Source organism: Lycium ferocissimum, chromosome 4, assembly GCF_029784015.1.
Source record: "Lycium ferocissimum isolate CSIRO_LF1 chromosome 4, AGI_CSIRO_Lferr_CH_V1, whole genome shotgun sequence".
Lineage (NCBI taxonomy): Eukaryota > Viridiplantae > Streptophyta > Magnoliopsida > Solanales > Solanaceae > Lycium > Lycium ferocissimum.
The window spans coordinates 19,279,976-19,293,306 of record NC_081345.1 but is presented as its reverse complement, the minus strand read 5'-3'; the positions used below and the strand labels follow the sequence as shown (position 1 = coordinate 19,293,306).

Below are 13,331 nucleotides of genomic sequence, written 5' to 3'. Positions count from 1 at the left end.
GTTCGTTCAGCCTACTTGGCCCAATTTTATACTTCTTTCTTCAGCCTCCATCGTATCTATTATGCGATGTGGTACAAAAACTTGTTTTCTTTCTTTTCCTTACAAGTTCCCTGCACCTCATATTTTGCTAGACTTCTCTCCTTGGCCACGTTGCTGTAGACACATTCAAAGTGTTGGATATTCTGTGGAAATCTTTGTCATTTTTAATGGGATAGTTAATAAAATATATGCTTAGATTAGCTAATTATCCGAAGCATGGTAGTCTTAGCCAACAATAATAGATAAACACATTAAACATATTTTAAAAAGTGCTCCTCTTCTTAAGATATGAACTAATAAGTACAGATCACAAACTAAAATCGCTTCATGATTAGTACTGTGAAATTAATTTATATCATGCCTGCAAATATGGTTTAACACTTACGTAGAATTTCATATGACTGTTTTTAAATCTAATGACTGCTCCTTCAATATATAGATAATTTATGCATTGACTGCAGGGAACACAATGAATACCTCTGCTAAAACCTTTTTTTTTTCCCAATGATTAAAATACTTAAGCAACTATTTGAATAACTCTCACAATAGCCTCAAAATAGAAAATGCGATACAATGATGCAGTTCTCGTCATTGTTAATCTTTACCCATCTTATAAAACCGTCTCTAGGCCTTTATGCTTTTGACAGTCGATGCAGACATGTAGGCAAACTAGTCTTGCTCGTTATGAACTTGCATAAACTCCACCAGTCTAGTTGAACTACTTTTTTTATCCTAATTAATGTAGCATCGCATATTATCATTATTGATTTGCAATGTTGTTAACATACGGATTGATTCTTCGTTTTGTATATACTGATGGCAGATTATTGTTGGGGATAACAATTATTATGAATGAATTTATCAAAGGTTCAAGGAAAAGATCTCAACAATAAGGATTTCTTGAAAATATTAAACGACTTTCATAAGAGTTTGGGATGTTAAGATTTGTCAACGTAATTTGTTAATAAAGCATTATTAATGAACCACTTCCCAGTGGAGAAACTTAAGATTATAAAGCTATATTTGATCTAATCCGAGATGTTAATTTTATGTATGCCTCGTTTATATTGATGTACATCACATACTGAAGCTATGCAATCTTGAGACTTAAAATGGATATGTTATGCGTAAAAATGGATGCAAGTGATCAAATTCAGATTTCAGTACAAACATCAGCAAATAAAGCGTCAGATTGCACATAGGCTGGTTTTATATTCAGCAAATAAAGCGTCAGATTGCACATAGGCTGGTTTTATATATATATATATATATATATATATATATATGTGTGTGTGGACATAGCTTCATCCAGCTTAAGATACTACCAAAGAAGTTGAGAAATTTTTGGCTGTAGAGTTCTATATTACAAGGATGAACACATACATTACAATTTTACAAGTATGAAACCATCCAGACGACTTGCTGGTAGAATGCAATTGATAACCAGTCAAATATCCAAAACCCTAGAACCCTTGCTGATAACAGGACAGAATTAACAAATCCAAGAAATGTGATCAACATTTGAAAGAAAATGACCGGGAAAAATGTAGTATGCAAAGCTGCAATTAGAGGCTATGAGGAAGAACATTTCAAGTTATGCCACTCTTAGGCCCTTGGGTCCCTTCTTTTACGTGTAGATCCTGCAGCCAGTGGTGGAACAAGATTTTTAATAAGGGATTCAAAATATAAAGAAGTAGACACATGAAGAAGTCAAGGGAATTAAACATACAGTGGATATGCATAAAAACAAAATATGACACTTCTACACATAATAATTTCAAGCGAAGGGGTGTCAATTGACTCCCCTTGGACAACTATAGTTCCGTCCCTGCGTCCAGCATATGGTACAAAACCAGAAAGGATTCGTACATTAAAACTTATGCTCGATAATTTTTTTCAGAAACATTTGTACAACTAATCATTCTAAAAGCTAAACCAAAATAATATATCCACTATATGTTCCACCATAGACATTTAAAACCAAAATGTCAATGACACAATATACTGAAATTGCATCAGCTAAAACTGTAATGGCTGCTACCTGAATAAGGAACTAAAATGTCATCTCTCCTGGCTCACCCTGCTGATGCTTCAGGAAGATATTATCCCAGCCAAAAGCTATCAATCTGCAGAACAAGAAGGTTAAAACAGTGATTAAATTATGGCAATGTGAACATCGTCTCTCTGAACTTATATTAGCTACCTAGACAATTAACAAGCTTCTGATCATTCACCAATCAGAACCTCCTAAAATTTAGCATGCATAAATTCCTAAACAACCCAATAAGAAAATTAAGTATATTTAACAGGTTCCGACCAATAAAAAAAGGTATTTGAGACTTTTAATTGGTAGAACTCGAGCAAGGATAAATTTTGAAAAAACTTTACTTCAATCAAAACAAAGTGATCTCTTCTAATAAAGCATAAGAGCACTTGATATATGAGTTGCATAAACAGATAAAGCCCACATTAGCCATAGTTTAAACATCGTGTTTACCATATGTTTGGATATCTCACATCGTTGGGGATGCGGTCACTTGGTCTTCTTGTATGGTTTACGGCGATTCTCACCTGTTGAACTAGCTTTTGAAGTTGAGTTACACCCAACGCCCATTTTTCAATCACCAGATGCTCTCTATAGAAAAAGAGAGCAAGAGAGAAGAATCGATCCCAGTAAGCCCCATTCTGTGAAAGCACAGCATTTGTTGGATCAAAGTTCTTGGCACTCCACTGCTGTCTGCATGGCCAAATCTTCTTCTAAGTCGATCATGAATAACTCTCCTCTAGACCTTCAAAGAGAAATCAGGCATCTATTTTAATATTTCTTCATAAAATTGGTAGCTATTTTGTAGTATATATTTTTTATTTTGGGTAAAAGCTTGAAGTTTTCATTCAACCAAAATGTATCTGTACAAAACTACTAGCTCAATTGGGACTCGGAGCTAGATCACAAACTAACATTTGCTATACATTCACTTGCTAGATCACAAATTAACATTAGCTATACATTCACTACAAGTGATCACATTCAGTCACCTAGCCTCTACAAAAGATAATTAAGAAGGAAAAACGAGTAGTTGCTCTAAATGACTTGTACAAAAGATATTTTGTTGTATTAAAAGAGGACGGATTTACAGATGAGAGTAAGAGGAGAATTCAGCTTGTTGCTACCCATTGTTTTTTGCTCGGGCAATGTAAATGCAAGGATGGTAAATCTTAAAATGTATTTACCATAATATATTTTCGCCTATTTCAAGTAACGGTATGAAGTCCTAAATCGCCTCTAACCAAAGTTACTTCAAAATTTAGATTTACGGAATTAGGCTGGGAAAGAACGGAGTACTACCAGTTTGGATATTCTGTCCAGACATTAACCCATCGAAATTAGCTGGTGAGTGTATTCATTGGACTAAGCAAGGAACGTGGTTTAGTAGGACACTTCTTGTATTAGACAAACGGAAAAAAAAAAAATCACTAGTCAAAAGTGGGGTGATTCACTATAACCGTTCCGACTATTTAAATAAGCAATAGTAGTAGTATTTGATAGTTGAATAAAGTCATCAATTTCATTTATGAACAAACTAACTTTTTACACAATAAACAATAAAACTACCCGATTAAAAGAAAAAATTAGCCCTCATTAAAAGTTCTGTTTTAATATTTTGGTGGGAATTATTACTGGGTGATGCTTTCCTCCGTTTCCTTTTAGTTTTGATATTAATAACTTACATGGATTTTCAAAAAATAAACGGGAAATATAAATGATCCAAGTCATCTGCCAATGTATTTTCTCCTTTTTTTTTTTCCTCAAGTATTTCAGTCACGTGCGCTACCGACTCCAGGCTTTAAGCAAATCCACTCATTAGTCAAATATTGCGAAAAGTTCAACAATATATACCATCAAACGTGATCGTGCTTTAATTACAAGAAAAAATAAAGGCAATCCATTGCTTTGTAATGGAATGAGCATGGTGCGGAAACTTTGAAGCAGGAGCACCACGTCATGAATCCAATATAAAATAACTCAACTTGAACTACATAACAATGTATGAGTTGGATTAAATTGACTCGGCAAATTTCACGAACACTAAGGAGCCCTGAATGAAGAAAATAAACAGATAGCAATCATAGCAATAGTTGATGGTATGCATGGATGAAAATACTACTCTATTAGAAAAGTAGACACGTCTTTAGATGGAAGATACGAATTTTTCCGAGATAGTTAACCACTTTTAACCGTGAGCTAAGTTGTTCGGACTCTTCACTTTCGGTACAACACCCGTGTCGACACAACGAGGGTGTGGGATCCATATCCGATCTGGTCAACCGATTTTGAGTACTTTGACCCAAATCGACAGAGAAATTCTGGACATATATAAAGATTTATGTAATCAAAACAAAAGCTAAAGTGAAATTGAGATAAATGGAATACCTTGTAAACAAAAATTTCTCTGTCATTCCTTTTATCTCCTCCTGGGATTCTCCTCAAGTTTTCACATAATATCTCATAATTTAGGCTTTATAATACTATTTTAGATATTTGAATTATTTTTAGCCGAATCCCCTCGCCCGTATTCATATTTATATCCGTATCCCCGAATCTTAAAATTTAGATCATGAAGAATTCGACCACTAGATCCGCAACCGAGTCCGAGCAAATTAGACCGTGAGAGGGAGGTCATTCAAAACCCGTTGGCGTAGGAAGGGGGGCACCTCCCGAGGTGCCGGTGCCTCGACTCTACTAATATTTCGCCCTCATAGTCATAGACCAACCACAAAACGTTAGAATACACAGAGAAGGAACATGGGACTCTAAAAGTACAATCGTAAGTGCTTTCATTGACTCCAAATAAAACCCCACCACCAGCGCCATCTCCCACCCCAAAATAGTTGCACTGGCACCCACCAGAAAGGTAACCCAAACCATCAAGAAATGGAACCATGGGAAGGCACAGACACTTTCTAGCAAGGATAGGATTTTCTTTCTTCGTTCCCGTCAACCTTAAAAAAGTCTCCCAGCCTAAATGATAGCAATCAATCAAAATTAACACGAAAAGCCTCCAACTTCTTTCATCACCAGAGCACAAGTTAATGGCTCATCATATAATACCCTGAAATGTCTACTAAACCATAAGTTGTCTGGCGAACTTAAATAGGAATTCAAAAGATTCATGGCATGATCAAACAAGTTAAAACTTCTAAGCAGCAGCTCCACTTAACATTACACATACATAATAACATCCTATATGCAAGATTCAGGTAAATCATCATTTGTCCGTCCGGATGCGAAATTTAACAACGCATGGGTCCAGTAAGTCGAGGCAGATAATTGAGGTTGAAACGAAAGCTAAACGCTTTTTAGCAACTATCACTTCCTCCCCCGAATAAAGTAAACCCAGAAATTACAAGCTGGTCCTAAACAAAGCATCCGATCAGAGAAACACGTCGCACACGAAACTCCAAAGCCGGCATAACGTCTAAGTATCATAAATCTCCACACTTGGACAAGTCCTACACAGAAGTATAGTTCCACAATTTAGTTTTGATCTATGAACTTTGTACCATATGTTATGGGGCTTGTGGCCATCGATAATAAAGGGTCAAGCGCACGGGAGTCTAACATATCACCTGTAAAGACGCATAGTTTCAACGTTTTCCGCGATTCCCACCACCTGACCTCGCACCAGGATTGCGAGCATATTGCAGCCTTAAGCTGACCGAATCACGGTCATGCTCGTCGAATTTATAACCTGCAAGATTTAGTTTTACTACCTCACCAACGCAACAAATTTCTATTTCACTAACGACTTGAATGTACACCAGCAAACATGCGACATTATATACATTGTCCAACAACTGGCTATGGGTTTGCTTTCAAGTATCAAAAGGTTCAGCATGCACCAACCAAAGAAATGACGAGGTATTCACCAGGCTATGGCAGAGTCAAAGGCACATGCAGAGCTGCGCAAGAGTGCAGCTTGCAGATGTCCTTCAACTTTATGAAATTTTAGTCCCTTTAAACTTGCCAGAAGACCTAAACTTTAACATGCAATTCACACCACAAAATAAGATGAAAGGGCTACAGAAGTGATAAATTAACCACTAGAGTCGTGCACGGGGGAAGGAGTAAGCCTAAATTCTAAGAATGAGCCCTTGGAGACAGCAACGCCAAGACAAACTAAACTTGTTAAATGTATATAACATTTGCCTGAAGGATCATCACTTAATGTACGTATATAAAATGGCTTCTTCCCACAAACCATCATGAGCTGTCAAAAATATATTTGGGTCTTACAAAAAGACTTCGAAAGATTTACTTTGTGAATAAGAGATTAAAAGTTAATAGACTGCATAAACAGTTTCTTGGTCCAAAGAGGAGTCAAAATTGGAGCTTATGTAAATTCCAATATAATATTCCCCAAATTATTAAGCATGCAGTGCCAGCTTCAATCAATGTTTATCTGTAACTTTGGGTAGAGAAAAGCAGATTTAAGTTAAAGGCTCACCAAGAATCACCATCATTTTCCATTTTTTTGCCTCTTTTCAGTTCCAGAAATTATATATATTTCATGGCAACTGGTTTGCAGGATAATTCTACAAGCCGATAACTAAATTACAGCTCATTGCACAAAAAGCCATCTTAGTTAGAGTTCTATAGCACCATTAAATCTTTTGACTTTTGGCAATATCGAAGGATAGTTGACAAGCCAGGAATTGGGTCTGTAATAAGCCACAATGACAAGTATTGCATAATTAGTGGTGCCTAAAGGGAATGCCAAAAGAGCAAGCAATTAATCAACTAACCTCAATCCCAAAAGAGTAGTGCACGAAAAAGGAAAAAGAAGCAGCAACGGAAAAAGGGAAAAACCTAGAGCAGAAAAGCAGCACCATGCATCAAATGAAATACATTTCCGCCAGCCAATAATACATCAGATCCTTCAGCACGGAATCATGATCTTTCATTACTTTCCTCAGTTAGTCGTTAGACTTCGTCATATTAGATAATGATAGCCAAAAGTTGACAATTGGTGAAGGGAAGACTGTTTATAAACTAATTGATAAGCACTAGACCTTTGCCCAGAAACAGCACAGCATAGTACTTAAGAGGTTAGGTAATTTACAGAGCTACTATTTCCCAGCACTTCTCCGCCTTATATTTTTGGAATATTCACAGTACACCGCATTTTGTTTAGTGCTATCCTAATGAAAACTTGAGAATTCTCTACAACCAGCACTCAATATTCATGGAGAAGTTTTTTTTTACCAAGAGCTCTGGAAATAAAAAAGTAAAAAAGGAGTACTGGTTCAACCACAACTCACACTGTGTGAGGCGGTGAAATACATTTGAAAGAGATCCAGAAAAGATACTCAATAAATGGTCTAAGGATCTCCGTAAATTCAGGAGGTGGTTGTCACTTCCCACGTACAAATATTCCTCAAAATATATTAGCGAACTACTTATGGAGGAGACGAGTTAGTATAGCACTGAAAAGGCTGGAAGAACATTACTGTCCTTTTTGGAGGTTGCCAGCATATCCTTAATGCTGAGGAATACAACAGTACCAGTTTCAAAAAAAAAAAAAAAAAAAGGCCTGGAAGAATAAGATTTCTATGAATAGTAAATAAGAGTACGAGTGTTAGGAGTGAGTAATCTATTTGGGAGGTTTCTGTAGGTAATCACGACTTTGGGCGCAATTTGACAGGATTGCTAGGGATTACTCACTGCTAAAAAGGACAGAATACAGTACAATAAAACTATAACACCTTGGGAGGTTATTAGGCTACAAAGCGACTTTTGCCTACGGAGCACCGGAACCTCGTATGTTCCATAAAGGCAAGAATATAATTATATTACATACTGGAAAAGGTATTAAGTATTGGGTATATTGTGCATCTAGTGAAATAAAGAAGCCAAAAACCTAGGCAGGTCATCAAGATACAATCAAGAATTATACCATTGGCAGACAAACCTGTAAAAAGAAACTGCTCTTCCAACCATTTTGATCCACCAAAAATGCTAGTTATTTTTAATATGACAATGTAGAAGCAAAGGACATGTTTTCTTGTTCTTGTTTAAACTTTGAAAACATCAATCTTATACTCCCTCTCTACCAATTTATGTGGCACGCTATCCTTTTTTCTGTCCAAGAAAGAACGTCACATTTCTTTATTGGGAAACAATTTAACTTTAAAATTCTCATTTACCCGTAATGAGATGATTTATAGCCAGCTCATCCAGACATTGCCACATAAATTGGGATGGAAGTAGTAATTCTTTTTACAGGCTACCAAATGGGGAAAGAATATGAAAGCTAACCATATTATTAGCAGTTACGAGATAAGACTACACAAGGGCGTTATGAAGATAGAAGGGTGCGACAAGCTCACCTTGTAAGGCATCCATTGCAGCAGCTGCATGAAGTGGACTCGCAAAATCAACAAAGCAAAGAATCAAAGGATCGCCTCCAGCCTGCAAAAGTTGATAGAACAGTGAATTCCAAAATAACAGTACATAGAACTAGGCATTGATAAGATGTAAAAGGTATTCTTACATGTCTTGATCCTTTTGGTACCAGTCTCACTTCTTTGTAACCTACAAAAGGGCGGAATATATCTGCAAAAACTAAAGTCAAGGGAAAACCTAGAATGGGTCGTATAACAATAAAACAGAGGAGCAGACCACAAGGATACGTGACACCTCTCTTCTTGTACAATCTGCAGGCAAACCCTCTACAAACAATGTACTGCTAGCATCCGGAGGAAGGCTAACTTCTGGTCTGCCACCTACCATTCCAGCATTCCTGCTTTTTAAAGCTAGCGGGTCAGATCCCCGAATGCCCATAACACGTGGATCTTCAACCGAATGTCCACTAATTCCACTATTCATGGATCGTGCCGGCTCACTGGCAACATGGGAGGAAATTGGCTGAAAATTTACCACTATATTAGACCTTTAAAGTATCAAGGAACCAAGCTCAAAAGGAAATAAAAAATGAAGTACCCCACTACGAAGGTAGCGCTCATAGGCTGTTTCGATAGGATCTGCGCCTCCGGTGACTCGAGGCATTCCCCTTTCATCATCACGTCCATAATAGCCAGGATACGCAGGACCACTTGGAGCATCTAAAAAGGGAAAATACCAAAAGAAATTAATTGCAGAAAAAGAGAAGGAAGCACAAAATTGTGTGCCAAGACAACTTTTTTTTCTTTTTAAATCAAAAACCACCAAACATGATGTTCAGTGGCAATTTATAAATAAAATATAGTCTTACAGAAAATAAGTAAGTCCCAAAACTTTTGTTTCTCCATATATGTCCCATAAGCATATTTAAGTTCGATTATTCAGTGTAATCAGGCTTTTTTTAAAACCAAACACTGATGTTTTAAAATCCTAAACCAAACCTACCGGAAAACTGGAAAAGAAAAACCAAAACAAAAAAAAACAAAAAAATCGGTTCAGCCGGTCTTTTCGGTTTAAAACTGTCACTCCATTTAAACGATCTCAGCCCAATATCATAAAACTCAGTTTCTCTTGCATTAGAAATTCTCTGCATTTTGTACTGCCACGTAAACCTCTAACACGACTAAAAGACTGCTAAAAAACATTAAAAGTAGACATACTAATATGACTAAAAGTTTTAATCTCAACTACCCCCCCCCCGGTCCCTATTTATGCGACACCATTGACTGGGCACCCTATTTAAAAAGGAAAAAAAAAAAAGATTTTTGAAACTTGTAGTCTATGAAAAGCCTTAAGACATTTTTGTGGCTATGAATCATCTCATTAAGGGTAAAATGGAAACTCTAAAGTTAAATTATTTCTAGATATAAAAAGGTGATATTCTTTCTCGGACATACTAAAAGAAAAGTGTCACATAAATCGGGAAAGAGGGAGTAATTGTTATTGCCTACATAAATCTTTTTCTTCCTTTGTGCCCTACTATACCCTAGGTCTACAAGAATTTCAAGAGATTGTAGGTCTGAGCGCTATTTGCATGTATTCATAAACGCGGCGAAGCGTTTCGTTGGTGCTGCCCCACGTAATTCCTCTCATGCAAATGTTTCCATCTGCCTTTAGCTTTTCACTCAGCACGTACATACCATGCAAGGCATAGAATCAGCAATAAATACACCTTTAAAAATCAAGTACTTCACCATCACAAGCACCACAATTCACCTCTTTTATATATAACCAAAAAAATACACATCTCGCTGTTGTCATGGCAAAGATTTTACTTGCTGCAGAAACTTCCTATTCGTCGATTAACCAAAGAAATAACCCAAAAAAAAAAAATACACATCTTGCCTTACCTCGACAACTTTATGCCTAATTCTAGATTCTACAATAATAATCACCGGTTTTCTATTTTTTTCGATCCACAATACCAATTTATAACACGTGTTGCCAATCACTCTTAACCTTTTTCCCCTTACATTCAGTTCTTGTAGGCATTCAATACCAACTCTCTTTCCTTTTAAGGCATAAGTAATCGTACCAAAGAGCCCATGTTCGAACTACCTACCTCAAATCCAAACTCCCTTGGACTGTCGTCTTTTACCGTCATCTGTCCATGATGGGGAATCATTTCCTATCTTGCACCACACTGGGTGTCAATTATTCATCATGCAGGAATCCTTGGTCATACTCCCTCACATCCAGGCAACAATGTGATGTGCCCATTTTTCATTGCACTATATGACATTGTAAACTAGTTTCACACTGACTGTCAACCTCAACAGAAAATTATAGGTTCAATTAACCGCTATAAATAAGCCCATACATCACAAAGGGTCATCTAATGTATAAAGACAAAAAAAGAAAAGCTCTAGTATTAAGCCATTTTTTTCATTCCCCAATTTAGGGGGACTACAAACATATACTATAACATTTTATTTCCTCCACTTACTTTTGTAATACCCAAGACATTCTTGATGATTATTCTTCCAATCCCTAACTTAACTATCAATTATCTGAACATTTACCGCTTTCGGGGGCCTATAACCAATTGCTCTCTTTGTTATAGCTTATTCGATATTATTTTCTCATTAGTTCGTTCTGAAAACAGTGACACGCTATAATTTTTTTGTCCTCCTCTTACTTCAATAACACCAATAAACTCTAGTTGAGTATTCTTCCAATCCCTAACATAAGTATCAAATTTTTTTGCCATTTTCCGCTTTTAGTGGACTATAAAAAAATACTAGAATTTCTTATTTCTTCCTCTTCCTTCTGCAACACCGAAAATCACCTTTGGTGAGTACTCTTCCAATACCTAACATACCTATCAAATTTTTTGGCCATTTTCCGCTTTAGGGATACCAATAACCAAACACTACAATTTTTTATTTCCTACCATATCTATCACCTCGGACACACGAAAAGCCATAAAAGTAAGTTCTTCGCTGAAACATAAGTGAATCCTAGCTTCTACAAACTCATTTAAATGAGAAAAATTATACCGAAATCTCGAATTATTTTAAACATAATGAGAGTGTGGGGGTTGATTTAGATACCTAATATAACTATCATATATATTCGCTACCTGCTTTAGGTATACCAATAACCAAACACTACAATTTTTTATTTCCTACCATATCTATCACCCCAGACACACTCGAAGCCGTAAAAATAAGTTTTTGACTGAAAAAAAGTGCATGAATAAACCCTAGCTTTTTACAAACACCTTCAAATGACAAAAATTATAACGAAATCTTGATTATTTAAACACAGAGAGTGAGAAACTTGATTTAGATATCAGATCTTTTTTGCCATTTTCTGCTTTAGGTATACAAATAACGAAACACTACAATTTTTTTTATTCCCTACCATATCTATCACCCTAGACACAGAAAATCCATAAAAACAAGTCCTTGACTGAAAAAGTAAATGAGTAAACCCTAGATTTTACAAACTAATTCAAACGAGAAAAATTATACCGAAATCACGAATTATTTAAACACAAAGCGAGTGAGGGGCTGGATTTAGATATAAGATCTTTTTCGCCATTTTCGGCTTTAGGTATACAAATAACCAAACATTACAATTTTTTATTTCCTGCCATATCTATCACCCTAGACACACGAAAATCCATAAAAACAAGTTCTTGACTGAAAAAAGTGCACTAATGAACCCTAGCTTTTACAAACCAATTCAAAGGTAAAAAATTATGCCGAAATCTCGAATTCTTTAAAACACAAAGAAAATGGGAACCAAACACTACAATTTTTTATTTTCTACCATATCTTAGGCACACGAAAATCCATAAAAACAAGTTCTTGACTGAAAAAAGTAAATGAATAAACCCTATTTTTTTGCAAACCAATTCCAATGAGAAAAAACTATGCCGAAATCTCTAATTAATTAAACATAACGAGAGTGTGGGGGGTTGATTTAGATACCATATCTATCACCCAACCACACAAAAAGGCATAAAAGTAAGTTCTTGACTGAAAATGTATATGAATAAACCCTAGATTTTACATTCAAATGAGAAAAAATATACTGAAATCTTGCGAGAGTTTGGGGGGTTAATTTAGATACCAAATTCGGTGCGAGGACGTTTTGCGAGAAGAGGTGGAAGAGCCACCCCCGCTGGCGGCGCGTGCTGCCCACCGCCAGTGTACCTCCAATAAGCATCCGCCATGTGTCACTCCACCGAACGAGAGAATAAAACAAAGTATAGTATGTAAATTTCTATTGTAACTGCTTTGAAAATAATGTGACTAGGAAATGAAATGAAAAGGAAGTCAGCCTTCTTTTATAGGCGAAGAAAATAAGGAATTTAGCCCCATTTTTCATTTACTAAAATGTCAAATAATTAGAGGCATGACTATATAAACTCCATTAGTTATGTTATTCTACCTATTTTTTATTTGTTCATAAATTTTGTCGGATCGATATATTTGCTTTCTTCACAAGTTATGTGGAGCGAGGCATGGATTTAAATACAATATTCATTCTATATCCGTAAATATTCACATGTTTTGCTGAATTGGTAAACTTGTGTCGTTCACAAGTCATACCGAGTGGAGTATGACTTTAAGTACAATATCCATTTTACCTATCTAAAATAGTTCACAGATCTTGTCGGATTAACAAAATTTATCTTGTTCACAAGTCATATCAGGTGAGGCATCACTTTAAGTTCAACCTTCGTTATACCTATTTTTAGATTATTCACAAGTCTTGCCGAATTGGTAATACTAGTTTGTGTTGTTCAAATTATGCATTGATAAGATTTGATATTGTCGTCATTTCACCCATCTTGTTAAATTATTCACAACTTTTAACA

At 36.0% G+C, this 13,331-nt stretch overlaps 1 protein-coding gene across 2 annotated transcripts; it reads right to left on the bottom strand.

Annotated features, from left to right (window-relative positions):
- Positions 1–1,318: 1,318 nt before the first annotated feature.
- On the bottom strand, positions 1,319–12,832 carry LOC132051720 (RNA-binding protein 2-like). Of its 2 annotated transcripts, XR_009413868.1 has the most exons (8): positions 12,581–12,832; positions 9,041–9,162; positions 8,731–8,965; positions 8,592–8,653; positions 8,428–8,509; positions 2,537–2,828; positions 2,081–2,165; positions 1,319–1,679 (listed from the first exon to the last, which is right to left on the bottom strand). XR_009413868.1 is itself a non-coding variant. In XM_059442912.1 (7 exons), exons 1-6 carry the CDS (start codon positions 12,681–12,683, stop codon positions 5,686–5,688), a joined length of 708 nt encoding a protein of 235 aa, XP_059298895.1. In that variant the 5' UTR covers positions 12,684–12,826; the 3' UTR covers positions 5,217–5,550; positions 5,668–5,685. The 2 variants fall into 2 exon arrangements, 1 of the variants encoding a protein (XP_059298895.1); XM_059442912.1 differs by lacking the exons at positions 1,319–1,679; positions 2,081–2,165; positions 2,537–2,828 and adding exons at positions 5,217–5,550; positions 5,668–5,789 and having other exon boundaries at positions 12,581–12,826.
- Positions 12,833–13,331: the final 499 nt, after the last annotated feature.

Coding starts and splice junctions, on each gene's coding strand:
- LOC132051720 (XM_059442912.1), bottom strand. CDS start 12,683: ATGGCGGATGCTTATTGGAGGTACACTGGCGGTGGGCAGCACGCGCCG. Junction 9,163..12,580: donor ACGTCCTCGCACCGAATTTG/GTATCTAAATTA, acceptor TTCCCTTTTTAG/ATGCTCCAAGTGGTCCTGCG. Junction 8,966..9,040: donor AGCGCTACCTTCGTAGTGGG/GTACTTCATTTT, acceptor GTAAATTTTCAG/CCAATTTCCTCCCATGTTGC.